We start from the raw sequence: 26,285 nt of genomic DNA, 5'->3' as shown, positions 1-26,285 counted from the left end.
CTGGTTTTAATAAATGCATGCGATGGTTTTATTTAACACAATCAAAACAAGGAAAAGATCATTTTTTTTATCTTGTTATAGTAGTGCTTTCATGTTTGTATCGAAAAAAGGGCTTCTTGTTACTGTTACATCTCGAAAAAATGTTTATTGCACAACTTTATTATTAGATTTCTCTGTGTATGTAACAATATATTGTTATAGGCTTTGTTGGAAAATGGCTGAACAAATCAAGCAACAACCGGCTTTCATTAAGATCAGCGAGCTTCGTCCCGGTGCTTTTGGTCTTAACCTAACTGTAAAAGTAGTTAGCTCAAAAGCAATAACTACACGAGGTCGCAACGGGGCTCAAGGTAGAAACATGCGTCTTGCTGAATGTTTGGTTGGTGATGAAACGGGAATTGTTGTCTTCACTGCTAGAAATGATCAAGGTATGGTTTACTACTTAAATCTGTTAAACATAATATCTAACATTTAGCGTGAACTTCTGCTATGTTATTGGCATTAAAATCACGTGTTTACTTACTGTATAATTCTAACTTGGATTTCGATCACAAAGTTGTTAAAAAAATATGGAAATTCTTATACATTATAGCGCTTTTATTGTTTGTGAACGTTAGTGTATGTTCGTGGACGTTCGTTTATTATAATCTATTAATGTTCATTAATTTACTTTGTTTTAGTCTGCTCATTTATATATTCATTTAATTTTTTTAGGCTCGTTACAATTTAGTCTAGTTTTATTATCTTTTGAGGCTCAACATTAGCGTTCATTTTATTTTAACTGGTGTTCGCTCAATTATCTCCGTTTATATTTATTCATCTATGTTCCGTTTTGTTCGTCACTTCGCCCATTTACTTTATTGAAGTGTTCGTTTATACTATTAATGAACGAGCATAAACGAACACGCTGATTTTTTTAAATGAAAGAGCACGAACTTTGTTTGTTTATCGGTTCGTATTCGATTGAAGTTAAATGAACGATCCCAAAGCTGTCCCGTTCGTGTTCGTTTACATGCCTAACTATCTTTTTAATAAAATACGCAACTTTTTCAGTGGACGCCATGAAGGAGGGTAGTACTGTGATTTTAAGAAATGCAAAAATCGACATGTACAAAGGGTCCATGAGGCTTGCAGTGGACAGATGGGGGCGTGTTGAAGTAACTGAGCCGGCTGCTTTTTCTGTTAAGGAAGATAACAACCTGTCACTTATCGAGTTTGAACTTATCACAGTCGAAGAGTGAAATTTTACCCTTTTGCCCTTGTACTAGACTCTTTAAACATATGTGTTGTGTTAATGGGTGGTTTATTTACGGCTTACTGTAAGTTTCCTTACCCTTTATGCCTTTGAAGTTAAGAGTCAATGACTGTGTAGTGGTTGTTATGGTTATCATGAGTTGAGAAATAGTCCTTTGAGGATAGTAAAACTATTAAAACTGTAAAAGTACTTGCTTATTTAAGCTTAAAGGTTTATTGTTTATGCATTACATTTTGTTTTGGATTTTTTTGTATGATTCAGGTTTTATCTTAAAACCTTTATGTTTTCCTTAAGCGACGTGTCGGTCATGCGCATAGGATCTGATCTTGACCATTGAATCGTATCATCATCCGATCTTACCTGACTTGAAATAGTGATCTAAAAACATAAACGCGTTAACTTTGTTTTAAAAAAGAAGAACATATGAACTAGCTGATTAAAAGGAGCTCGTAATATATAGTAAGTATATAATTCACTTGCCACTTGGTGTTTGAATATTGAAATATAGCATACGAAAGATATTGACATTTGAGTAGAATTTTGGGTCCAATTCGATCTTATGATATTTGATCTTTTGAAGTGGAACGCCAAACATTACGTCTATCTATTGGGATAGGGAGACTATTTTCAGATAGACTCCAAAACAATAGAAGAAAATAAGATGATAAAATTTTTATTAGAAATTGTGGCCATGGACAGAAAAATTTGAGACCCTATTTTATTTATGTTCTTATGGTATGAGAAAAGTATAACGGAAATGATATTTTAATCATAAAAAGAATATATTTCATAGTTTTTTCGATATTTGTATACATTGCATTGCTTTAGAGACGCATCAATAAAAACATGAGTTGAGTTTAACTACATACATATTAAATTCATGAGGACCTCGATTTACTTCAAGGAATTCACTTTTGAGAACTCATTTTGTTATGAATTAAAATGTCTTTTTTACTTTTTATTTTTATTTTTGGGTTAAAACTGGTTACAAATGATCATAGAAATGCCCTTTTTGATTGCAAATGTGTATAGAAATATATAAATAATCTGAATGAAATTTTTCATTATATATTCTTGAGATCTTGAACCCTTGAACCATAAAAAGAACAAAACTAATCAAGCAAAAACATGAAGGACCATTGAGCCTCCTAAAAGCTTGAAACCAACAATATTCAAAGCCCGAAAAACACCCTACACCATATTAAGAAATCAACAAAATGAATACAAGAAAATAAGAAAATGTCGATAAGAAAAAACAATTTGTCTATGTTTTGTCTTAAATAAGTCATCTCTCTTGATCTTATGATAAAAGAAAAAATTGCTATTCGTCTCATCTACCACTATACGTCTTATATAGTCAACTCTTTACAATGAAGTTAAATTATTATGTAAGGGAGGATCTCAGATAGACAGCGCCTCATATCACACCTTTCATTCCTGAAATAATCATAATTTACAACCTTAGTTTGCAAAAAAAATAAAAAAAAAACAATAAAAAAAATCATTAATCATAGGAAAAATGCTAAACGTCGCGTTTTGACCAAAAGTGTGAAATGGGGTTTTACAGTTTGAATGCCATGATCGCTTTTTAGCATAGCTCTCATGACGAGAACAACGATATTTTTCTTCGTCTCGTGTTAGCAAAGATGCAGACAAGCTTGGTGGAGCCCAGGCTCGACTTGTTTAACTTACTAAAGCTTGAGCTTATCTCATTCAAAACATTATTTCTAAAGCTTGAGCTTGAGTTTTGAATAGTTTTTCAAGCTCGAGCATGCTTCATTTATTAATATTAATTTTTTCAAGGTCGACTCGTTTTACCGGGTGTGTTTGTTTGTTATTTCAAGGCGTTTAAGCTCGACGACATTATTCGAGCTTTAAACAAACCAATAAAAACCTAAAACGTGGAATTGAGTTTTGCAATAATAATTAGGCCTATTCACGAGTCGAGCCAAGATGGTTTCGAGTTTGAGCTTGAAATTAAACGAGACAAATCAGCTAAAATCTAGCTTGATTTTGAAGTTAAACGAACTTAAGATTGAGCCAACGAGCCGAACCATGACTCGAGCCGAGCCTAGGTCGATTTTGGCTTAATTACAAAAATAATTCAAATAAACTCCTGGTATATTTTAAATCAACTTTTTATAACCGGTTTTATTCGAACTTCTGCTGCCCGAGGTATTAATAATCCTCATGGAGGCAAGCTATTGCAGCTGGATGAGGCAAATAAAAATGGCCAACATCACCACCACCGTCTTCCGCCGCACCACCACCACACCGTTATTCACTCTCAAACCAACTCCGTCACTTGTTTCTCATATATTTCACCAACGCCAACGGCGCTTTATTTCAACAACTGCAATCACTCCGTCTCGGCTTTCACAAACACTAAATAATCATTATTCTTCAGGTGAAATAATTAATTAATCTTGTATCAGTTTTAATTGTATCTATGATTCTACACACACAAATTTCAAAATATTTGTATTCATTTTGCTTTTAATTATTATTATTATTATTATTATTATTATTATTAGTAGTAGGAGTTGAAGAATATGGTGGTGGAATTAATGTTAGGGGTTCCCAAAAGGAGGAGGTTATTCTCAAAGGAATGAGATACCAAGAATTCCAAGTACGTTTCCGACTTTCGAGTTTCGACCTCGTTTTCTAAAGCTCGAACTCGGCTTGTGAGTTGTTTTTCAAGCTCGGGCTCAGCTTGTTTATTATTTTATTAGTTTTATATAAGTTTTTAATTATTTTTATATGTTTTGAGTAAAAACTTAAATGAGCCTAAGCTTGGCTTGAGCTCGTGGTCGTAGTGCCTTATACGAGCCAAACGCGCAGTGTGAAATTAATGCATAGAACTATAGAAGTACAACAACAACCATACGCAGTAAATCCCACAAATAGCTAGCTGACCTTCAGCTTGAAAACTCAACAGACAAATAAACAGAACTAATGAAGTGATGAAAGAGTGACAGGTAAAGATAGACAGAAGTAACAAGCAAGACTAGTGAAATTTGTAAATAGAGGTGTGGCGGTTTGAAAAAGAGAATGAAATGCTATTTAGAGGGAAATTGTAATGCAGACATTAATACAAGAAGGCAATTAAATGTAAAGTCTACATAAAGTGTAGGAGAATCTAAGCCTCTAAGTCAGAGCTAATACATGTAAAACTTAAAAATACACAAGCCTCGTTAAGCCTCAACGAGCCTAAATGAGCTTCTCGTACAAGGCTTGAGCTCAGGCTCGATAACTAAATGGGCTCTGTTTGAGGCTCGGGATCGGCTCATGCTAGAAAAAACTTGGCTTATTTCTGAGATTTTTTATCGATCCGGTCTCGAATCATGAGTGGCTTGGCTTGTATGCGTCCCTACTCATATTTATATATACTGCTTAAGCTTTATTAATTTTCAAATACATGAAAATATAAACAGAATTGGGTCACTTCACAAGGATATAGACCTGCTCAAGCTTTGATGTTATGGAAGCTGCTTTATGGCAACAATTCAAAGAGTATTTGGGCACATTCATATGAAGAGTTAGAAGGTTTACCTCATTTTCATGGAATTATTTATTCTTCATATGGTTACATTGGTTTATTATTACTATTTTATTTATCTATTTATTTATTTAGGTTTAAACAAAGATCTCACGATGATGTTGAGTAAACGCGCTAAGCTAAAGGCGTTACAAGTGAAAGACATCGTTACAGCCTCCGATGGCACTAGGAAGGTTAACATAAGTTATTGTTTTAGTCATTGAAATACTGGTATGATACAGTTTTTGAGGATCATCTGATTAATTATGATATATCAGGGGGCTGCAGATATTGTTTACATTGGATGATGGATTGGTAATCGAGACGGTTTTAATACCTAACGGTGATAGAGGCAGGAATACAGTTTGTGTTTCTAGTCAAGTCGGCTGTGCAATGAATTGCCAATTCTGCTTCACTGGCAGGCACGTTTTTCTTCTCATTCTATACATAAATACTTTTAATTTTATTTATTGTGTAACCCAAATTAGCACTTTTGTTTTATATATATTTTTTTCCAGGATGGGTTTGAGGAGAAATTTAACTGCAGCTGAAATAGTAGAACAAGCGGTCTATGCAAGACGTTTGTTTACAAGTGAAGTCGGTTCCATCAGAAATGTTGTTTTCATGGTATGCATGCTTATCACACATGGAGTAATTATATTGTTTATAAATAAAAATGATAGATATTCGTTCTTATTTATGAATAGTTGACTACTTGTAAGTTATTTTGCCCATTATTTTAATTTTGCTTCAATCATATTATTTTTCATGCAAGCATTAGTTTTCTCTTGAAAATTAAATATGATTGCGTCACTTGTAAACTTAAAAGTTGAGGACTCAGGTGGCAATTTCAACCCATTTCTTGACATGGATTGATTTAGGTAATAATATAACTGCAACGGGCCAATTTAAAAAATTGCGATGAAATGGTTTGAAAGCCGCCCAAAGTGTTATTATAATGTTTTCTACCCCCCTAAATCAATTTTTTTCAAAACAAATTAGATATTATTTTAATAATATTTGCTTTTCTAACTGTATTTAGTACATTTATTTTGTAGAAAAGCTAAATTTAAACAGAATTGGACAAATATGTTGGTGGGTCAACCAAAATCAACCAATTTTGACCCATGCTAAAAATGACCATTTTGATCGGTTAACCAAACAGCCCATTTTGCCACCAGAATTTGCATGTTTGACAGTCAAAGTCAAATCTGAACAAGTCAACTGAATAGAGTATGAATGATCTATTTATATTGGTTAGTTTATATTTTACCTGTAGGGAATGGGGGAACCACTTCAAAACATTGAAAATGTGATAAAAGCTGCAGATATAATGGTTGATGAACAAGGTCTTCATTTCAGCCCAAATAAAGTTACCGTTTCAACAAGCGGGCTTGTACCCCAGATAAAACAGTTCCTTTGCGAGTCTAAATGCGCATTGGCTGTTAGTTTGAATGCTACAACTGATGAAGTAATATTCTTTATCCCTTTAATTACTAAACTTTTTATCTGCTTACAGTTACCTGTTTACTTATTAATGGGCCGATTTGGGCTGTGTTTATCTCAAACTAGGATAGCGCTGTTCAAAAAGTCGCAGCTTGCTCAATATCGGCTTGTTTGTAAACGAGTCGAGTCAGAGCATCAGATAGTTAAAAATTACAAAAATGTTAAATAAACGAGCCCCGAGCTGACTCAAGCTTTTAGCGAGCTTGAGCTTAACATTTGAGCTCATTAAGATAAACGGCCCAGCTTGGCTCGGTTTGTAAACGAGTCGAGCCGAGTCATTTTTAGAACGGGTCAGTTTAGGATGGCCCGCTAACCCTTTTTTTCTATTTTATTCGTAAATAAGAACCCATTGTTTATGATTACAGAAACCAATATTATAACAATGATAATCTGAATCTTTCAAAGTTTCAATTATACTATTTAGGACCCGCAACTTTTAGCACATCTGACCCGTTACCGTTTAGATAATGCACAATGTAATTTGACCAATTCATAAGTAAGTGGGTTGAAATTGCCACCTCTATCTTAAGCGAGTCGAATGAGCCGTGTTTAAATAAATAGCTAAAAGGGAAACGGGTCTAAAGTACCCACAATGTCAATATTCGTTTGTAATATGGCTTACAGTCTGCAGTTATCTTATAGGTTAGGAACTGGATTATGCCGATTAATCGGAAGTATAATTTGAAATTACTTCTTGATACCCTTCGTGAAGAACTCCGTTTGAAACATAAATACAAAGTTCTGTTTGAGTACGTGTTGCTTGCTGGAGTCAATGACAGGTTTGACCAACAGACTTTACTTTCTTCTTATCATATACATCATCATCGTACTCAGTAATCCCACCAATAGCAAAGCTATGGTAGGGTCTGAGGAGGGTAAGATGTAGATAGCCTTACCTCTACCCCGTAGGAATAGAGAGGCTGCTTCCGGTGAGACCCCTGGCTCGATAGTAGTTTTGCATCAAGCCATGGACATAAGGCACATAACACTCAACCGTCGGCACACCGGCTGATTGGTGCATGTACCCTTGTCTTTCGGCTATCAACGCCACCACATGATGCCTGATTAACCTTCCGCCACTTTTAACGTTATTTTCACGATATTAGTAAAATAACATAAAAATTAGTGCAATTTCACTTTTGCCCACCCGAGGGTTCACACATATATACATTATATGCACGCACAGCAAGCAGGGTGTCTTCTTATCATATACATTTATCTCAATAAGCTTCTCCAAATATGACATTTTTTTAATCTTAATAATGCATAAAACCCCCCCTTAAATCATTTTTTAAAAGAATCAGATTACTAATCGATATAAACATTTGTAATTATATTTGACACGCCAGTAAGGTATAAAAAATTGGAATTCTGGACAAAGTTTCTGGTCAACATGATAAACGAGTTTGTGTAGGAGTGTAAGCGAGCCAAGCTCGTCTCGTAAGAAATTTTCAGGCTCGAGCTCTGCTCATTTATTATTTAGTTATTTTTATCTATATGCATATAGCTGTTTTTATATATTTGTTAATTATATCTAACATAATATATTTTCTTTAGTTATTTTCATCAAATTATATATATAATAGTTTTTATTATGTAATATTTGCTTATTATATTACATAAAAGTTCTTATATCCATATAACCAAGAGGCTCATTTAGTATATGAAGCTCGGGGTCGAGCTTGTTTGTTAAGTGAGCTTATTTTTGGCTCGGGCTCATTTAAGATCAGGTTGATTCGAGCTTTTAAGCGAGCCAGTCTCAAGTAGCTCACGAGTGGCTCGTCTCGTTTACACCTCTAATTTCAGGGTTATATATGTAATTTAGCCCATGTTTGTGTCTTATTATTCAATTGCTTTTGGTCTTATATTTTGCAGCATTGATGATGCAAAGAGGATAATTGATCTTGTTAAGGGCATTCCTTGTAAAATCAACCTTTTGACGTTCAACCCGCATAGCGGTTCCAACTTTCAACCCTCGACAAACAAGAGAATGGTTGAGTTTAGAAACACATTGGCTGAAGGCGATTGTGTTGTGTTCATGAGATCGAGTAGAGGTGATGACCAAATGGCTGCGTGCGGTCAACTTGGTAACCCGGGTGATTTACAAGCACCTTTGCTTAAAGTCCCTCCAAAGTTTCAAACTTTGGTAGAGCCGTTTGTGTAACGGTATAAACTCGTGCATCGTGCTTTAACGGTATTTGGATAAATTTAAGTTGGATTATCGAGTGTCTTGTAATTTATACGGTCGCAAACTCGTAATAATTAGATTTGAATGATCAAATATGGGAGTCACATAGCTTATCACTATGAGCCTTTAAAGGCATTTATACAAATAATAAATTGATGAATGATCAAAGGAACAACTATCGATCACGCTTTTCTTAAATGACGGGTCTTTTGTAAATGATGTCAAATCGACAAATCCCTAACGTTGTCTAGTTAAAGTTTAGTACAATAAACCCATCATTGTCTTTAAAATATCGAGTCTTTAAAATATTTTACATGGATTTACAACTGCAAGTAGTCAAGTATCGAGTCTTTAAAATATTGAAGTGTTTTAACTCCAACTCAAAGGACCCTATCGTGCTTGTCATAAAAAATGTGAGATCTCACTACATATAATAACTATGAGATTTCATTTAATAAAAAAAGATAGAATTAAGGAGATTGTTTTTTATGCTGTATCAGATTTCAACGTTTGTTTTACCTACAAAAATTAAAATTGATCTAGTTTGCACTTTATCCAAATGTAACATGATTTCTTCTTTAAAAGAGTTTGATAACATTAAACACTTTACTAATTTCGTGAAACTGACATTTTTGACGTTATTTTATTAGTTTCGTGAAAATCACATTTAAAGTGATGAAAGGTTAAGTACGTATCATGTGGTGATGTTGATAGCCGAACGACAACGGTACATGCACCAATCGGTCGGTGACCCAATAGTTAAGTGCTATCTGTCGTATGCCCAAGCTTGATGTAAAACTATTATCGAAGTCCGGGATGTCACCGAAAGCAGTCTCTCTATTCATACGGGGTAGGGGTAAAGTTGTCTACATCTTACCCTACCATAACTTTAATATTGGCGGTATTTACTGAGTGTGGTGATTATGATATTTATCAAACACTTTCCATTTATAGGGTTGGGTTATAATAGGAGGTATAGTTTTTGTAGGAATGATAAGAAGTAATTTTGACCATTGATTTTGAACATAGAGGGTTGAGATTAGTTTAGGGGGAAATCAAGTGTGAACATAAGAGGAAGGGTATAAAAGGAATAACACATTTGTTGACTTTCTCTCTCCACATGCAAGACACATGCCAAATTCCCCCATCATTTTAAAACGTCTGTAACTTTTTTTTACGACGCTTTTATTGAAAAACAAATTCACCATAATAACGAGTGTCTTTTTATCTTTTATATGAGTACCATATTGTAATATAAAAATTAAAAAAAAATTAGTGGATTTTTTACAAATTATGTTTTACAAAATTGTGTTATACAATAGTATTTTTCATTGTGTTTTTTCCATTGTGTTATTTACATTGTGTCATACAATTGTGTTTTTTTTTCATAATGTATTTTTCCATTGTGTTTTTTCGGACTTTTCCGGCGAGGTGGTGGCGGTGGGTGACGGTTGTGGTGGCGGTGGGCGGTGGAGTAGTGGTGGTTGTAAGAGATGAGTGAAGATGTAATTGGGTTTTATGTAAATGGGTTTTTGAAATTAATTTAATTGGGTTTTGAGATTAAAGTAAGTGGGTTTTGATATTAAAGTATTAGACTAAAATACCCTCCTTCCTAGCCTTCTTAGGAAATCAAACTTTTTATTTGAACCTAACCGTACACTTATATGCATAATGCTATGATTATAATTCCTTTTATAACAAACACAAGAATTCTTATGTTAAAACTTAGAGCATGTTTGAGATTGAGTTTTAAAACAGCTTATTCGCTTTTTCAAAAGGCCAATAAAGCTAAAAGTGTTTGACAATCACAAAGATCATTTATATTTTAGCGTTTTAAAAGGACAAAAATCTGTTTTCAAAAAACCCAAAATCCTGACTTTTAAAAATGACTTTTTAAAAAAACAATAAGTCAATAGGTTATTTTCAAAGTCAATCTCAAACATACTCTTAACGCAACACACCACAATAACCCAACATGGTTATTTAATGTACTTGTTTCCATTAAACTCACTAAACAAACTTCTTTCATATACTCATCTCAAAACAAAATTAATCAATGGATGGGGACTAGTAGCTAATCAAGGATTAATCAACGTAAAGTCTGGATTCTTACAATAATGATATAGCCCTTAATTATTATTATTATTATTATTATTATTATTATAAAAAATAACTTTTATTATATTTATCAAACACTTTACATTTATTGTTTAACAATAATAGAGGCGCACAAACCAATTTAACATCAAAAAAGTGGTTTGAGTTGAAACATGTTTGGTCAACAAAAGTCAAAACCAGTTCATAATACGTTTTGGTTTGGGCTCAAACCGGTTCTTAACCATGTTACAATCAGTTTCGGTTTAGGTTATGACCGATTTCGGTTTGATTAACCGGTTTTGTTGAAAAAAACCACAAACCATTTCCGAACCTACGGTTTCAAACTAGTTTATACATAATTAATCTCAAACCAGTCCGATTTCAATTTGATTTTTGAATCGGTTCGGCTAACTAGTTCTTTTTCTCTGTAACAAACACACTTAAAACCCATATATTAAAGGTGTGTTTGGGATTCCTTATTTAAGGTAAAAAGGCCTTTTTATGATAAGTTAAAAAGGTCTTATGGCTTTCTAATAAGGAGTTTCCAAAAAAGTGTTTGGATTAACATAAGACAATAAGTTGTTTTTTTAGATGTAAAATGACCAAAAATGATATTTTTGTATAAGTGAATAAGTTGGGTGGAATGAAACTTGGAAGGGTGTAATGGGTATTCTAATCCTATAAGGAGACAAGTTAGCAAACTCCAACTTATTGAAAACCCTTATTTTGGCTTTGTTGATAAGGAGATTTGGAAAAGACCTTATGTGTTCACAAACACTTTTTTAACACAAAAAGGACTTATTCAACCATCATAAGTCATAAGGAGAGGAAAATAAGGAATCCCAAACACTCCCTGGCCTAGCTTTTATTTTTTGGCTTATGCTTACATTTTAAAGTAGCTTATAGCTTATTTTCTAATATTTGATAAGTTTTTTTAAGTGTTTGGATTAGCTTATATTCTACAAGTTGATAATAACTTAATAAGTTGTTAAATCCAATATTCTTTAGTTTGTTAGAGTCATAAGTTGCTTTAATAATTATTAATTAATCATCGTTTGAGGGCAAATTAGTAACATACACCCTTAAACAAATAAGCTTCTTCAAATTAGCTTATATAAACTTATAAACATAAGCTTAAAAGCCTAAACCAAACATCAAATTAAGTTTATTTTATAAAAAAACTATAAACTTGATTAAAAAGCTAGGCCAAACACCCCCTAAAACTTAAATCTCATAACCAACAAACACACCACAATAACCCAAAATAACATTGGTTATTATTAACTATTAACTTATTACTTAACATTACATATGTACTTGTTTCATTAATTATAAACTCCCCAAACTCCTTCATATTATTCATACACATTCATCCCAAATCAAATCAAATCAAATCAAATCAAATCAAAATTAGGGCTCATATCTTCTTCATACCTTCATCATCAAAACCCCAAATTCACCATAATAACCAACCAATCTTCAAACCTCTCATGGCGAATACATCAACCTCACCATCCACATCAATAACCCCAACATCCGACACTCCAATTCCGCCCAATTCAGATCCGCCACTAAACCCTAAACCTAACCCCAACAATAATTTGCCACAACCACCGCCGCAGACGCCGCAGGTTCAATCGTTTGCTCCGCCGTCGTTCCGGCCGACTACCCTGCCGGTTCCCGCCGCTCCGCAATACGGCTCGGTTGCGAACACTGGGTTTCAGGTGCAGCCGCCAGGTGGCATGGTGCAGCCAGGTCAGCAAATGATGCCGCCGCATTACGGGCAGCAGCCGATGAGGATGTATGCGCCCGGGCCTGTGCCCGTGCTGCCGAATGGTTATCAGATGAATAATCCAGGTGGGTCCTGTTATTTGGGCTTTGATGATTGTGTTGGTTTGAACTTTGGAATGTGTGGTTAATTAAATTGTTATGTGGAATTGAAGTGAGAATATGCTGGTTATTTGACGCGATTGTGTGTTGGTTTAGTTGATCGTTATAGGAACTAGTTGGCGGGAACTCGATTGTTATCGGGTTATGGTACCGTCATTTCTTATGGGAAACGATGTGTGTAACATGTCTAGTTTAGCATATTAAGAATATTATAACTAAAATTTTGCATGTTAAAAGTAGTTTAGTTAAATAATAATAAATTAACTAAATAAGTTCGGTTGTTGCTTCAGTGTTGTAGAACTCGCTAGGCGCTGGTGGGGGTGGGGACTAGCGATTAATCTGGAATCGGGATCAATCGGATTGGAATTTTTAATGTGATTTCAGTGATACACACACACACACATTTTTATGTGTAATTTACAAGTTTTACATACATATATACACAATTTTATATGTAATTTTCAGTTACACACACACACACAGAGTTTTTGTATGTAATTCAGTTTTATACACACACATACATTTTTAAAAATAATTTACAAAGGTTGGCCGGAATTTACAGAGTTTGGCTTGAAATTGTCCAGAAATTGGCCGGTGATTTGGTCCAACTAGCGATAATCGTCGACTAGTCCCAAATTTTTCAATACTGGTTTGCGCACTATGATCGTCGATGCGCGTAAAGAAACGAAAATGCTTCAAATAAAATTTATATTGAAACGTGGCTAGACATATCTTTGGAACGCCCTCTTTTATCGAAACTAATTATTACTATTAAATTTATCCAAAATTTTAAACCTGAGGTCATAATTCAAAGTGTTATAACTTAGGGAGACATAAGTTGCCAACTTAACAAACTTGAAAAAGGAATCCTTCTGCCTCTTACAGGTTTAGAACCTGGAATACCCAATTACTCAGCGAGAGCCTTAACTACCATACCAAGGCCTTTTATTGTTAATCCTTTAGCTGAATTTGTATATGTTTTAAAACAGTGTGTGAAACGAAGTGGGTACGAAATTCAAATCTGCAGTTTTAGTACATAGTATAACTTGTTTAGTCTATAACTTGTTCAGTCTATGTGTAGATTTAGCCATTAAAGAGTCTGTAGGTGTGTATAATAGTGAAAAATTTTTTGGTCATTAGCAATTGTGCGGAGTTAGAGCTGGTTTAGGGAGTAGTGATGACAAGATGTTTTCTGGTACAGTGTCCTATTGATCGATATCTTGGTGAAAAAGGTTTGAAGACTGATCATTACTTCCACAACGTTTTTGGTATGCAAACATTTTGCCTAGCTTTTTCATTATTTTTGAAGCTTAGAATAACCTTAAGGGGAAAAATCTACTTTCTGTGACCCAAAATGACCCTAAATTTAATTAATTCGACAACTTTTTTGGTATGCAAACATTGTGCCAATGTTCATGTTTAGTAAGGTTTATACTATAGTCTACTTTCCCTTTAATGGGTTCTCAAATCGTGATTTGTCGGCAGCAGAACATGCTTGCAACTGAGTGCTTTCTGCCCTTTACATGCCAAGGTATCACAATCTTTTCAGCTATACTATTTGGTTTCAATTTTTGCATCTGTTACTGTGTATGATGGTTCTATAATAGTTCAAAATTTTAAAACTGTGGAACACAAATTAGAATGTGAATGTCTTGTCATCAAGACCTTTTGGAAGTCTCTTTTTGACACAAGGCCACTATTTTTCAGCATGCATGAGGTAAGCTGCTTTGTATAATCATGATCTATGAGTTCCATATTCTTGTATATAACTTTTATTCAGGTTATCTATTCGGCTGGTGTGCCTATCCTTCAATCTCTAATTGCTTGTAGTATTTGGGTAAACATTGTTTATTATTTTGTGTTACTAAGTCTGATTTATAATATATTTTGTTGAGTGTGTTGAATGGAAGAATTTTATAGAAGTAATAATCTCTTTAACCTTATCTAACAAGTTTGCATAGTTTTGTTTGTCTTATTTATGCAGGAATGATCCGTTATGCACCTCCTCCATATCCTCAAATGCTTCGACCCGCGTATCCTCAAAGACCACCCGGAGCAGTAGGAGTCATTCCAACTTTACAGCGCCCTCCAGTTATGGTTATGCGAGGCCCGGTGGTCCCTACAATTGTGAGGCCACCTGTAAATTTAGCCATAGCTCAAACTGAGAAGCCAATGACCACGATTTATGTTGGCAAGATCGCATCAACAGTGGACAATGATTTCATGCTCTCCCTTTTGCAAGTAATTTTGTTGTTTCTCCTCTCTCTCTCTCTCTCTCTCCTTTTTTTTATTATTATTTTTTATTTATTTACATCAAACTGCTTTATTGGCTCTGCCAAATGATAAAATGTATTTGAAAAGTATGAAAAGACTAAAAATATTCTTGTATTGATGTAAACGACTTGATGTTAAAATACATGGTAGCTTTGTCATTTTACAATATATCTGCATGTTTAAGAAACAGAGCACTAAAGTCGTTTAAGAAACTTGGGTATCCTTTTTTGTATAAACGACTTTTGGTCAACGATTTGATGTAAGAGACTTTGGGTACCCTTCACATACATTTTCTCTTTTTTATAATCGGAAACAGATTTTAGTGTTCATGTGCTTACACATTTATGTATTTTGAAGCTTTGCGGACCTGTTAAAAGTTGGAAACGTGTTCCGGACCCCACTACTGGAGCTTTGAAGGGATTTGGTTTTTGTGAATTTGAATCTGTGGAAGGAGTTTTACGTGCTTTACGGCTACTTAGTAAATTAAGTATTGATGGCCAGGAGCTAATGGTACGATTAAATCTTTTTTCTAATTCCTCATGTCAAGTAATTATATTTCATGGATTATATAGATTTTTCAAGTTTTAGTTGATAACTACTTTACAAGTTACTTGGCTTCAACTTTGCAGTTAAATTTTGACAAAGCAACTAAAGAGTATCTCAAGCGTTTTGTTGAGAAGAAAAAAGAGGATTCAAAAAAATCAAAGGCAACAGATACTGAAGGTGCTGGTAAAGATGAAAAATCCACATCTCCAAAGCCTTCTGTGGATGAATCAAAGGAAGATGATAATAGTAACAATAACAATGAAGCAAACAAAGAAATTGATGATTATGCTTCATTTGGACTTGTGACGGATGAAGATAAAGAAGCTGATAAAGAAGCCGGTGAAAAGCTTTCAGGAATGATAGAAGAGAGGATAAAGAATAAGCCTCTCCCACCGCCACCACCGCCACCACAAATTGCCCCGGATGCTGGTGGAAATTCAACTTCTGATCACCCTGCAAAGTCTAAAGATGGTGATTCTGATGCTGATGCAGCGAGAAGTGGTAAGTCATACTTCCATACACACACACACAGTGGTGCATGTTTACTTAATAACGGGTCAAATTGGGTTGAGGTTTATTCTAAATCTGGTCAAATCAAGGTTTTAGCTCAAGAGGAATGTGCCAAGTCAGCCTGTCAGGTTGAAAGTTGTCCCAATTGAATTTTAATACGTAAAACCTCTTAATAATGTTTTGTTTTGATTCTACTCTTTTTGTAATGACTTCACATAGGAAATTTACAACCCATTTTTTTTAATAATAGACCAATTTGTTTGTGCTTTTTTTAATTGAAACAGTTAAACGTATAATTTAGATGTTGAATATTAAAATCTATTTTTAATGCATCCAACTTGCTAAATCTTCTTTTTAAAAATATAGGTTATTATTGTAGCTAACACATTTAAACTATGCTCCTTTAATCATTGTTAACGCACTCTTTATTTTAACTTCATATATCTGCTAGCAAATCTGTGGCAATTGGTTGTTTTCTTCATTTGATGTTGCTCTTTTCATATGCAGCAGAAGATAAAAAAGATGAAGAAAAACCAACAAATGAAAACGAGAAGCTTGAAACAAGCTCACCCGATCGAAACAGTAAAAAAGAGCGAGAACGGGCCCGTGAAAAAGAACGGGAATTGGAAAGATACGAAAGAGAGCGTGAGCAAGAACGGGCCAAACGAGAGCGGGAACGAGAATACAAAATCCGCGAAGAAGAACGTCGGTATCGGGCTCGTTTGAAAGAGTGGGAAATTAGAGAAAAAGAGAAAGAACGGGCTCGGAAACAGGAGAGAGAAAGGGAAAAAGATAGAGAACAAGATAGGAAGTATGAGATAATAGATCAAGAAAATGATGATACTTATAGTAGAAAAAGAAAATATAGAAATAGTGGTGAAGAAAGAGAGGAAAGAAAAAGGAGATTAAGGGAGAAAGAAGAAGATTATGAGGATAAAATCAAAGAAATGGAAGAAATTGCTGAGGCTAAAAGGAAAGAAGAAGAAGAACGAGAGAAACTGAAAGAACAACAAAAACATGCATTGGAGATTTTATCTGCTAATAATAATAACAATACCGCTAATGGAATTGAAAATGCTATGCTAGTTGATGGGAGCTTGTTGGAATCCAGAAGTAAGGCTGTTGATCACCAGTCAACAAATGTTGAGATGGAACATGGAAATGAGATTGGTAAGCATTGGTATTTTTAATTCTTTATAATTAGTAACAGATTGATTTCAGTTATATTTTGTCCCAAATGGTCAAATACCTCAAGTTTATGGGTAAAACGGGTTAAAAGTTGCCAAAGTGTTAATATTAGATATTAACCTTCAAAATTTTAATCAAACACTGTATTATTTTTTTAATAGTATTTGCAATTTAATAATTATTTAAAAGAAAATTGTAAATGGACAAATTTGTTGGCATGCCAGCGGTTAACCTTACCAATTACCCATTTTCAGTTTTTTAACTTTTAAATTCAGTTTATTTGAATAGTTAAGTACCTTTTTTTAGTAGGATAGAATGATAGATTAATAATTTAATAGAAAATAGTAAAATGGATAACATTTTGGCAGATCAACCTTATACCCGTGTTGAGGTTTATAAGTTTTGTACTTTATTTTATTGTATTTTATAATATTATTTATGTATGTACTGTTCACATAACAGGTAACAAGATTACCCAAAATGGGACCAGTGACGATTCCGAAACAAAACAAAGCAACACACTCGGGCCCAAAAAGTTAGGGTTTGGTCTCGTGGGGTCTGGTAAAAGAACAACGGTACCATCACTTTTCCATGAAGAAGATGAAGATGCACAAAAGAACAAAAAAATGCGGCCTTTGGTTCCAATAGATTATTCAACAGAAGAATTGCAAGCTGTTAGAGAAACTACACCGGTCCCACCTTCTAATTTGGCTGCAGCTGCTGAATTTGCAAAACGAGTTGGAGAAAAGCCCGATTCAGATAGGGACCGAAGTAGACGGGCCCATGATCGTGATCGATCTGCGCATCGTGACCGGGACCACGACACTAATCGGGCCCGAGATGAGAAAGAAAAAGTGAAGACACCAGATAATAAGAAGCTTCTGGATGCAAAACAGTTAATTGACACCATTCCAAAAACTAAAGATGAGCTGTTCTCATATCCGATAAATTGGGAGGTTTATGTTAAGGTTAGTATATTTACTTCACTCTTGCTTTTTTATCTAGTTTAAAAGGGTTGTTGGCTGACCCGACCCGCTTGTTAAATGGGCCGAGGGTTGTAAACGAGACGTGACGAGCCGAGCTGAGCCTGAGCTCGACTAGGCTCGAGCTCAGCTCATTTTGATTTACAGGAGCTCGAGCTTGAGCTCAGCTCGTTTCGAGTTCTTTTTCTAGAGCTCGGCTTGTTTATATATATTATATTAATTAATTCTAATACATTTTTAATATTTTTATATGTTGAGGAAAACATTAAATAAACCTAAGTTCAGCTCGAGCTCGTGTGCAGTAACTTAAACGAGTCAGAGCTGGTTCGAGCTTGGCTGTGCAGTGAATTAATACACAGAGAAGTCTAAAAAAGTTAAAAACTTAAAAATATATGAGGCTTGTTAAGGCCCAACGAGCTTGAATGATCTCACACAAGGCTCGATAACTAAACGGGCTTTATATGAGGCTCTGGCTCGATAAGGCTCGGCTCGTTTCAATCTTCTTATCAATCTGACTCGAGTATCTCACAAGCTTTTTATGAGCCGAACGTTGTATTTGTGTCATTTTACATGATAGTTGTTTGACGATATTATACAGAACGGATTACATGAAAGAATGAGACCATGGATCTCCAAGAAGATAACCGAGTTTTTAGGTGAAGAAGAAACGTCACTTGTTGACTACATAGTTTCAAGCACTCAAGAACATGTGACAGCAGACGAAATGCTTGACCGACTACAATCTATTTTGGATGAAGAAGCTGAAATGTTTGTGCTTAAAATGTGGAGAATGCTTATTTTCGAAGTCAAGAAAGTGGAAACCGGTCTTGCTGGTAGACCGAAAGCGTAATCAATGAACCACCTTGTTGTCATTCTGGTATTGCTGAAAAACTTGAATCTTTGTTATTAGCACATTTCTTTTAATAACCAAATTTTATGTCAACTTTGGTCAATTAATTAATCAATCAGCCTTTAGAACATTTAAATTTTCATTTTTAATCAGTGTAGGGGTAAAGTTGTTTGTGATCTTGTTTTTTTCATTTGGCAGTTAGAAATGTTATATATTTTTCTTATGAACGCGTTTGAAACGACTAAGGTTTTGACCAATTTGGACCGGTTTGGACCCTTAAACTGATTTGTGCATCTCTATTAAACACGCCATGGTTTTGAAAATTGTGTCTAGGCGACGAATAATCGTTGTATAGTTAATTCGTCAAAATTGAAAATCTTATATATATATATATATATATATATATATATATATATATATTTGCAAAATTATATATAAAATCCAATCCAATTAGTTTACTGTCAATCCTGCTTAATTGCCGGTGCATGCTATGTCGTTCAATTAGCGTCTTGTAGTTCTAAAACATTGTGCATACCCCTACCATAATTTAAAGCAAAAGATTTTCTTGAAATAATTGTATGGGTTGGGTTCAAGTACATAGTCTTCTAAAAATAAGAAGTCGTAGACAAGGTATCAAATGGACTCTGATTGAACTTAAACTAGCAGCATCGGAACCGTCTCGTCGAACTCAACGGTATTAGGTTTTCGCTTTTCGATTTCTAGCTTGTAGATTTTTAGAATTCTTGTTTATATCATCGTGTCTTATTTATTATCGCGCTTTTTGTTATTTTTGTCATTATGTTTTTTTTCCTGCGACATTGTGGTGTATTACTTAGCATTGTATTATATTTTGCTTGGCATTATGTTGTGTGTTTCATGTATAATAAGCTAGTTTTTATTTTCAAGTTTTAAAAATTCGTATATATCCTATTGGAATTTCAACATCTATCCTTTTCTAGTACATATGTATTCACACCGTTAGCTTAAACGACCATCAATTTAGCTAAAAAAGGGTAAAAAAACATCATGTCACATCACTGCCGCACAGGCATGTAGTCCATCACTAACTTTACCAGTTTTCCATAAGAAATGTGTTCTGGTTTAACTAACCACACAATCATTTATGTTAATCTTTATGTTATATAAAAATAAGAGTTGTTGAACTTGATTGGTTATATTTGTAGTTAACCCTACACCCTTTAGCCCCTAGCCCGTTAATGTAGTAGTGCCAAAATGAGCCACTCATTAAGGCCGAAGTATCGTAATGGTTAACTTTAAAAGTGCGGGTGAGGTGGTAGGGGAGCCACCACACAACAGGATTCTTACAACTTCATTCTTCACCAGTATTGTGATTCTTGAAAGAGGTAGTTATTCTAATTGGTTTTGTTTCTTTCAGGTTAGTATGATTCAAGAGCGGATTGAATCATTAAATGATAAATATGTAGATCAAGAGCGGATTGGTTTCCCCTCATGTCTCCATACAATCGCCACATACGGTGCATCTGATACGGAAGCCGGCTCATCAGAACCTCTAGACCAAGTGGCGTAGACCCAAGAAGCGCAAACCAAAGTTCGAAGATCCAAACGTAGCATTCGTATACCAATTAAACTTCAACAATAAGTTAACCAAATCTCGAAGATTACAGGAGATCATGACAAATTAATATTTTCCTTATTATTGTTTTTTTTAATGTCGTTTTGTTTCGTTTTCGTTAAGTTTCTTTTCATTTAAATACTTTGTTTTTCATTGTCATAAAGATCATAATATTGTCCCACATTCTTGTTCTTTTACTCTATTATTTTTGGGAGATTGACTATCTCGACACGGTCTTATGAACATAGCTTATAAAAAAAGTTAATAGAGAGAAAATAGGTGGTTTTACATCACTCGGCTTTTATCAAGACCAATTCCAGTCATTCGGTCTTCGAGAAAAATTTATATGCAAAGCATACGGAAATCAGAATCAAGAGCTTTTGTGCTTTTACCCAAAATACAAAGACAATGGATTAATAAATAATATTAAGACTACCAAATAAATTATAATAATAATACCAAATAAATTAACAACATTTTTATTACATGTTTAACACAATTATAATACATTTTCCCCTACAACACCATGGTGCAATCAGTGAGCTTGAACCATAGCACTAATGGTTCATGGTTCACCTCAATTAATTACCTTCAAGTTTCATAATTATCATTTACAACACTAAAAAAAACAAGAAAAAAAAAATTAGTATTCAACTTATCTATACTATATTTTTGAAACTTTTAAGTTTCTTTTTTTTTGGGATTATCTTTAGCCTTTTCACGGGGTACGCCTTCTCATATTTACAACAAGGGCGTAGATTTGCAGAGGGAATGGACGATTGGGATTTTATTAACACTTGAAGGGGGGTGTCTAATACTCGACGCTCTTTTCTTTACTTCTTTCTCGTCTTCACTATCCATTAAACAAGTGAAAGTGGGGATTGTTGCATGAAAAAGCATGACATCTCCATGCGAAGGGGTTACATATTCAAAACAATGAATCATCGTGGCTCCATTGCATTTACCACCCGCAACTTCTTCTAGACAGGGGTGGGATTTTATTCAATAATTCCAATCCCATTCCCAATTCCAATCACCCTGTATAAGCATAAGAACTCGATTATTCCATCAAAAGAAAGAGGAAATTATTTAAAAACAATAAATGGGTAAGATTTTAAACATTTAATTTCTAAGGAAAGGAAAATAAAAATAAAAAGAAGCATGATTAATCAAAAAGATACATTTTTTTTGAATAATTAATTCAAAATTTAACACTTTTTTCAATCGTAACTCAAGAATAAACTCAATCAGATTTAGAGTTTTATAATGAAACGATAAAGAACGCTTAAGATCTTCAGGATTACAGCAAAGAGAGAGTCATGACTTACCATATACAAGTTTTAAACAGCTGAATCACGGTCGATGGATCTAGTAATTCAAATATAAAAGATCATGTAATGGTTTGGATTGATAACCAATGAGAGCAATAGAACGTTTATGAGGCCTGAGAGAAATGGGTGTCGGGTTTTGAAGCATTTGAAACAATAACGATAAGTTTCAAGTTTAGATGCCATACAAAAAAAAAAGAAAGATATTCGGCTGAAAAGGGATGAAAAATATGAAGCCAAAACAAATGTATTTATAACGGACAATGAGATGGCTTGCGTTGGGAATTGTATGATATTACAGCAGAAGATGAGATGGCTTGCATCGGGAATTGTAAGATATTACAGCAGAAGATGAGCTGGCTTGTATCGGAATTTGCGTAATATTATAGCAAAATGAGCTGGCTTGTATCGGGAATTGTATAATTATATATATATATATATATATATGTATATATTAAATCTTTAAGTTGTTTGGTTAACGAATCAAATATTAACGTGCTATACATCTTATTTCCAAAAATATGTATTTCGTAATTACTTGTTTGCTGTTGTTATAATAAATTTGAGTATGGCTTTTGTACAAAATGATGCTAACATAAAAAACGAATGAACCAAAATGGACACATGTATGCGAGAGGGTTTTATGGGCAAGCGTGTGTGCATCCAGTTACGAACCCAGCTTTCTTGCGCCAGTGACAACAAAACACGATAACATATTATGACGGTATAACATTGGCTTGATAACCATACTTACAAAATTATTCAACAAAAATTATTTGATAAAAAAACTTTACTAAACTGATAATTCTATTAAAGTTTGAGGGTAGAAACGCAAATTGTTAAGAAAAAAATTATTCAAGTTCAAGGGCTGTATGATTACTCTGTTAAAGTTTGGGGGTTGAAATGTAAATTGATTAAATAGGAAAGCCAAAATGTAAATCTTAAAGAAAAAGAATTATTAAAATTCAAGAGTATTATAACTATATGTTAATTGTTAAAAACATATATCTAAAAAAGTTGGCCCAATAACACTTTGCCGGCATTTGCCTAATGAAGAATTAGTAATGTTCACCTCAATTGCTTTTGTTATTTATATAATAGAATAAAATATAATTCTTTATTGCCTTTTTAAAATTTGCTAACAAATGAACACTTCAAATAACAATAACAAAATAATATAACTTTATAATATGATATATTGATATGATACAATAACATACGATAAGATTTGATTTGATATGATATGAATATGATAGATACAATACGATATGATAAGATACAATATTATAATATGAGATGATATATATACTGTAATTTGATATTATATAATATAATATGATATAATATGATATAATAGAATTCATTTATTTATTTTTTATTTCACTTTAATCATAACATACCACATATTTTTATTTTATTTCTTTTGATGTTGTATAATCATGATGATTCCAAAAAATATAAGTATATCATATTAAAGAGTATACATACAAGTTTGATATTTATACTAAAAAAATATTGTTTAATTTTTGTGTCATAACAATAAATAATGTAACATTATAATATGATGTGATATGACAGATACAATATCACACCCTGACTCAGGGCCTGGGTGCGACACCCGTTAGTTGGTATCTGGTTTTGAAAATATATCAGAGTTGATGATTATTAGCGGAAGTCTTTAAAAATATAATATTTATTTATAAAATGTCGGGCCAGAATACCCGTTTGATATTTCAATTAACTGTCTTTTGAAATTATAATTTATTAATAATATTCTAAATAAAATATCTGAGCCATCAGATCACCTTTAATGACTATGTCTCCAATCTTCTATCAGTCTTGTCTGTCAGTTTTATTTTGTACAGTTTCCCTGAAATGTGGGGGAAAAATACGTCAGCACACAGCCGGTGAATGACGCTGACTCAATAATACCATTGCATAAACAATAATAATACCTTTGTGACAATACTCATTAGGCACCCAACTCAATTGGGTTACAATTACCCTAAGTACATGTACAATTAATCATATACACAATATCATTTCTCTTATCAGTCCCGTAGACTACCAGAGGCGTGTTTGATGATATGCATGGCCTCGGGGAAATCCGAGTCACCATGTATGTATGGATCCAAACACATGCATACTCTTAATTTGAGTATGCCCGTTTCTCATTATTGTAACACAAGGTTTTAAGGATTCGTAAATCCCATACAAACAGTTCAGACTCTAAAAGAGTTGTAAAAGATTGGGGCGTATTCACCTTTTTATGATTGTAAATCAGTTTCTGACACTGATTCCTGTATATTTGATCAGTTTCGATTACTGACCCTTGTCTGTAAATCAGTTTCTGTTACTGATTCCTGTTTCTGTTTTCAGCTTCCAGATTGATTGATTGGCTGTTACCTCGGACCTATAGTACGAGTATAACATTTGTATAAACATCTAGATCAACGATCTAGCTACAGATCCCGTCTGTTTTGTATTGCTGTAACCTTGATAATTTATTTGTTTGTATAAAACATGTGGACCTTTAGTCCCTTTGTTTATTTATTAATTATATATCAGGTTTCTTTTTCAGGAAGAAACATTTATACCAGGTTTCTTTTTTAAGAAGAAACATTACTTTAACTATAACTTGTGTGAATGAATAGTATCTTTCTTAATTATTAAGAAATACTGTTTAACTATAACCTTTGCATTAAAAGTTATATTATGCTTATCAGTAATCAAGGTTCGGGCTATACCCCCGACTATGGTCCAAGCTATTATAATAATATAATAATATTTAAACAGAACCCCTACTTCACACGGGTATTTGGAGTTATATGCCTATGATAGATCGAGTGACATTTCTACTCTATATCGCGTTCTACAGCTGAACCCTTCAAAGCTTCGGCGTTTGGCACGTTCCACAAGGTCGGTATGTAAACCAAGGCTAATTATGTGTGTGAAAGTGTGTTTATGTGATTTTGGTGTGAGATAGGAAAGTGCCGTACCCCTCCCTTTTATAGCTGAAATTGGGATACATCGCGTAGCGCGATGGTCCCATCCCTTAAGCCATCGCGTAGCGCGATGTCAAGAAATGACGCGTGGCATGCTAACTCAGCCCTAGCGTCTGCCACGTGTCCCCTGGTTGCGACACGTGTTGCTGCGTCATCATAGGCCATCGCGTAGCGCGATGGTCCTGTGCTTGGGCTCATCGCGTAGCGCAATGGGTTCCAGAATTCAAATTTTTATTTTTAGTCCCTCGTCTTTGATAACTTGTCACTTCTTAATCATACTTCCATTTTCCAAAATACTAAAGCGGCCCTTATGCGGCTCGCGGCGATGCGAGCGTGCGAAGTGCAAAGTGTGCCATCAAAACGCCACATTACGCCCATCGCCCGAGTCCGAGTCCGTGCGCGTCGGGTGCTTCGCACCCTCCGCTAGGACTATGGAGAGTGGTTAGTTACATTAAAACATTTCTATGGAAAGTTGCTTCCTTATAAAGAGCTTCCATTTCTTTGTTTGTTTCCATATGAGATGAAAATTCCATTCCATATTTATACCTATGGGGAATGCTTCCCTTTTCTTCCATCTTTCCATGTGGGATGGATTTTCCTACTTCCTTAAACATAAGATGCTTAACGTTTCTCATTTCATTTTTCCATGACTTATCTTGAGGATATTTTTAATCCCTCAACTTTCAAAGTTGACAACGTTAACCCAAAATAAATATGGGTTTTTCCTAGATGTTACATGCAATAAAATATGATATGATATGATGCGATACGATACGATATGATGTGTTACAATATTATGATATGATATGATATAATATAATATAATAAAATAAAATAGAATTCATTTATTTTTTATTTCACTTGAATCATAGCATACAATATATTCTTTTATATTTTTTCTTTTGATGTAGTTTAATCATGAAGATTCCATAAAATATAAGTATATTATATTTAAAGAGTATACATACAACTTGATATTTATACTACGAAATTATTGTTCAATTTTCTTGAAATAATTGTATGGGTTGGGTTCAAGTACATAGACTTCAAAAACAGGAAGTCGTAGAAAGGGTATCAAATGGATTCTGATTGAACTCAAACTAGCGACATTAGAACCGTCTCGTCGAACTTAACGGTATTATATTCTAGGTCTTCGCTTTTTTGATTTCTAGCTTGTAGATTTTTAGAATTTTTGTTTATATAATCATGTCTTACTTATTATCGTGTTTTTTTTGTTTATTTTTGTCATTGTGTTTTTTTCCTCGACGTTATGCTATATTTTTAGCATTGTGTTATATAATGTTTGGTATTATGTTGTGCGTTTCATGTATAATAAGCTAGTTTTTGTTTTCAAGTTTTGAAAATTCGTATACATCCTATTGGAATTCTAACAATTTATCATATTCTAGTACATGTATTAACGTCGTTAACTTAAACGACTATCGATCTAGCTAAAAAAAGATAAAAAGCGTCATGTCATGTCACTATCACGTAGGCATGTAATCTATCACTGACTTTACCAGTTTTCCATAA

At 33.9% G+C, this 26,285-nt stretch overlaps 3 protein-coding genes across 4 annotated transcripts; all 3 read left to right on the top strand.

The window, feature by feature from the left end:
• Positions 1–182: 182 nt before the first annotated feature.
• Positions 183–1,387, top strand: LOC143580429 (uncharacterized protein At4g28440-like). The gene is made up of 2 exons (XM_077063454.1): positions 183–428; positions 1,054–1,387. Exons 1-2 carry the CDS (start codon positions 215–217, stop codon positions 1,239–1,241), a joined length of 402 nt encoding a protein of 133 aa, XP_076919569.1. The 5' UTR covers positions 183–214; the 3' UTR covers positions 1,242–1,387.
• A 2,058-nt stretch (positions 1,388–3,445) lies between these two features.
• LOC143580433 (uncharacterized) lies at positions 3,446–8,667 on the top strand. The gene is made up of 9 exons (XM_077063456.1): positions 3,446–3,662; positions 3,790–3,884; positions 4,690–4,801; positions 4,890–4,987; positions 5,082–5,215; positions 5,312–5,420; positions 6,073–6,264; positions 6,942–7,078; positions 8,175–8,667. The coding sequence occupies exons 1-9, from the start codon at positions 3,446–3,448 to the stop codon at positions 8,461–8,463; spliced, it is 1,383 nt and encodes a 460-aa protein (XP_076919571.1). The 3' UTR covers positions 8,464–8,667.
• A 5,218-nt stretch (positions 8,668–13,885) lies between these two features.
• On the top strand, positions 13,886–18,983 carry LOC143580427 (RNA-binding motif protein 25-like). Of its 2 annotated transcripts, none has more exons than XM_077063452.1 (6): positions 13,886–14,715; positions 15,106–15,258; positions 15,378–15,795; positions 16,315–16,974; positions 17,455–17,960; positions 18,574–18,983. In XM_077063452.1, the coding sequence occupies exons 1-6, from the start codon at positions 14,461–14,463 to the stop codon at positions 18,823–18,825; spliced, it is 2,244 nt and encodes a 747-aa protein (XP_076919567.1). In that variant the 5' UTR covers positions 13,886–14,460; the 3' UTR covers positions 18,826–18,983. The 2 variants fall into 2 exon arrangements, with proteins under 2 accessions (XP_076919567.1, XP_076919566.1); XM_077063451.1 differs by having other exon boundaries at positions 13,887–14,715; positions 16,312–16,974; positions 18,574–18,982.
• Positions 18,984–26,285: the final 7,302 nt, after the last annotated feature.

This window comes from Bidens hawaiensis, unplaced genomic scaffold, assembly GCF_021521415.1.
Source record: "Bidens hawaiensis isolate Kalapana, Puna unplaced genomic scaffold, B.hawaiensis_p1.1 tig00030487_1, whole genome shotgun sequence".
NCBI lineage: Eukaryota > Viridiplantae > Streptophyta > Magnoliopsida > Asterales > Asteraceae > Bidens > Bidens hawaiensis.
Note: the sequence above shows the minus strand (reverse complement) of the source record. Positions and strands in the feature narration are given on the sequence as shown.

What these genes read in the sequence shown, in the direction of transcription:
- LOC143580429 (XM_077063454.1), top strand. Translation starts at nt 215, where the DNA reads ATGGCTGAACAAATCAAGCAACAACCGGCTTTCATTAAGATCAGCGAG. An exon ending in CACTGCTAGAAATGATCAAG is followed by an intron (nt 429 to 1,053) that starts GTATGGTTTACT and finishes CAACTTTTTCAG; the next exon opens with TGGACGCCATGAAGGAGGGT.
- LOC143580433 (XM_077063456.1), top strand. Translation starts at nt 3,446, where the DNA reads ATGGAGGCAAGCTATTGCAGCTGGATGAGGCAAATAAAAATGGCCAAC. An exon ending in TCAGAAATGTTGTTTTCATG is followed by an intron (nt 5,421 to 6,072) that starts GTATGCATGCTT and finishes TTTTACCTGTAG; the next exon opens with GGAATGGGGGAACCACTTCA. An exon ending in TGAATGCTACAACTGATGAA is followed by an intron (nt 6,265 to 6,941) that starts GTAATATTCTTT and finishes GTTATCTTATAG; the next exon opens with GTTAGGAACTGGATTATGCC.
- LOC143580427 (XM_077063451.1), top strand. Translation starts at nt 14,461, where the DNA reads ATGATCCGTTATGCACCTCCTCCATATCCTCAAATGCTTCGACCCGCG. An exon ending in TTGATGGCCAGGAGCTAATG is followed by an intron (nt 15,259 to 15,377) that starts GTACGATTAAAT and finishes TCAACTTTGCAG; the next exon opens with TTAAATTTTGACAAAGCAAC. An exon ending in ATTGGGAGGTTTATGTTAAG is followed by an intron (nt 17,961 to 18,573) that starts GTTAGTATATTT and finishes GATATTATACAG; the next exon opens with AACGGATTACATGAAAGAAT.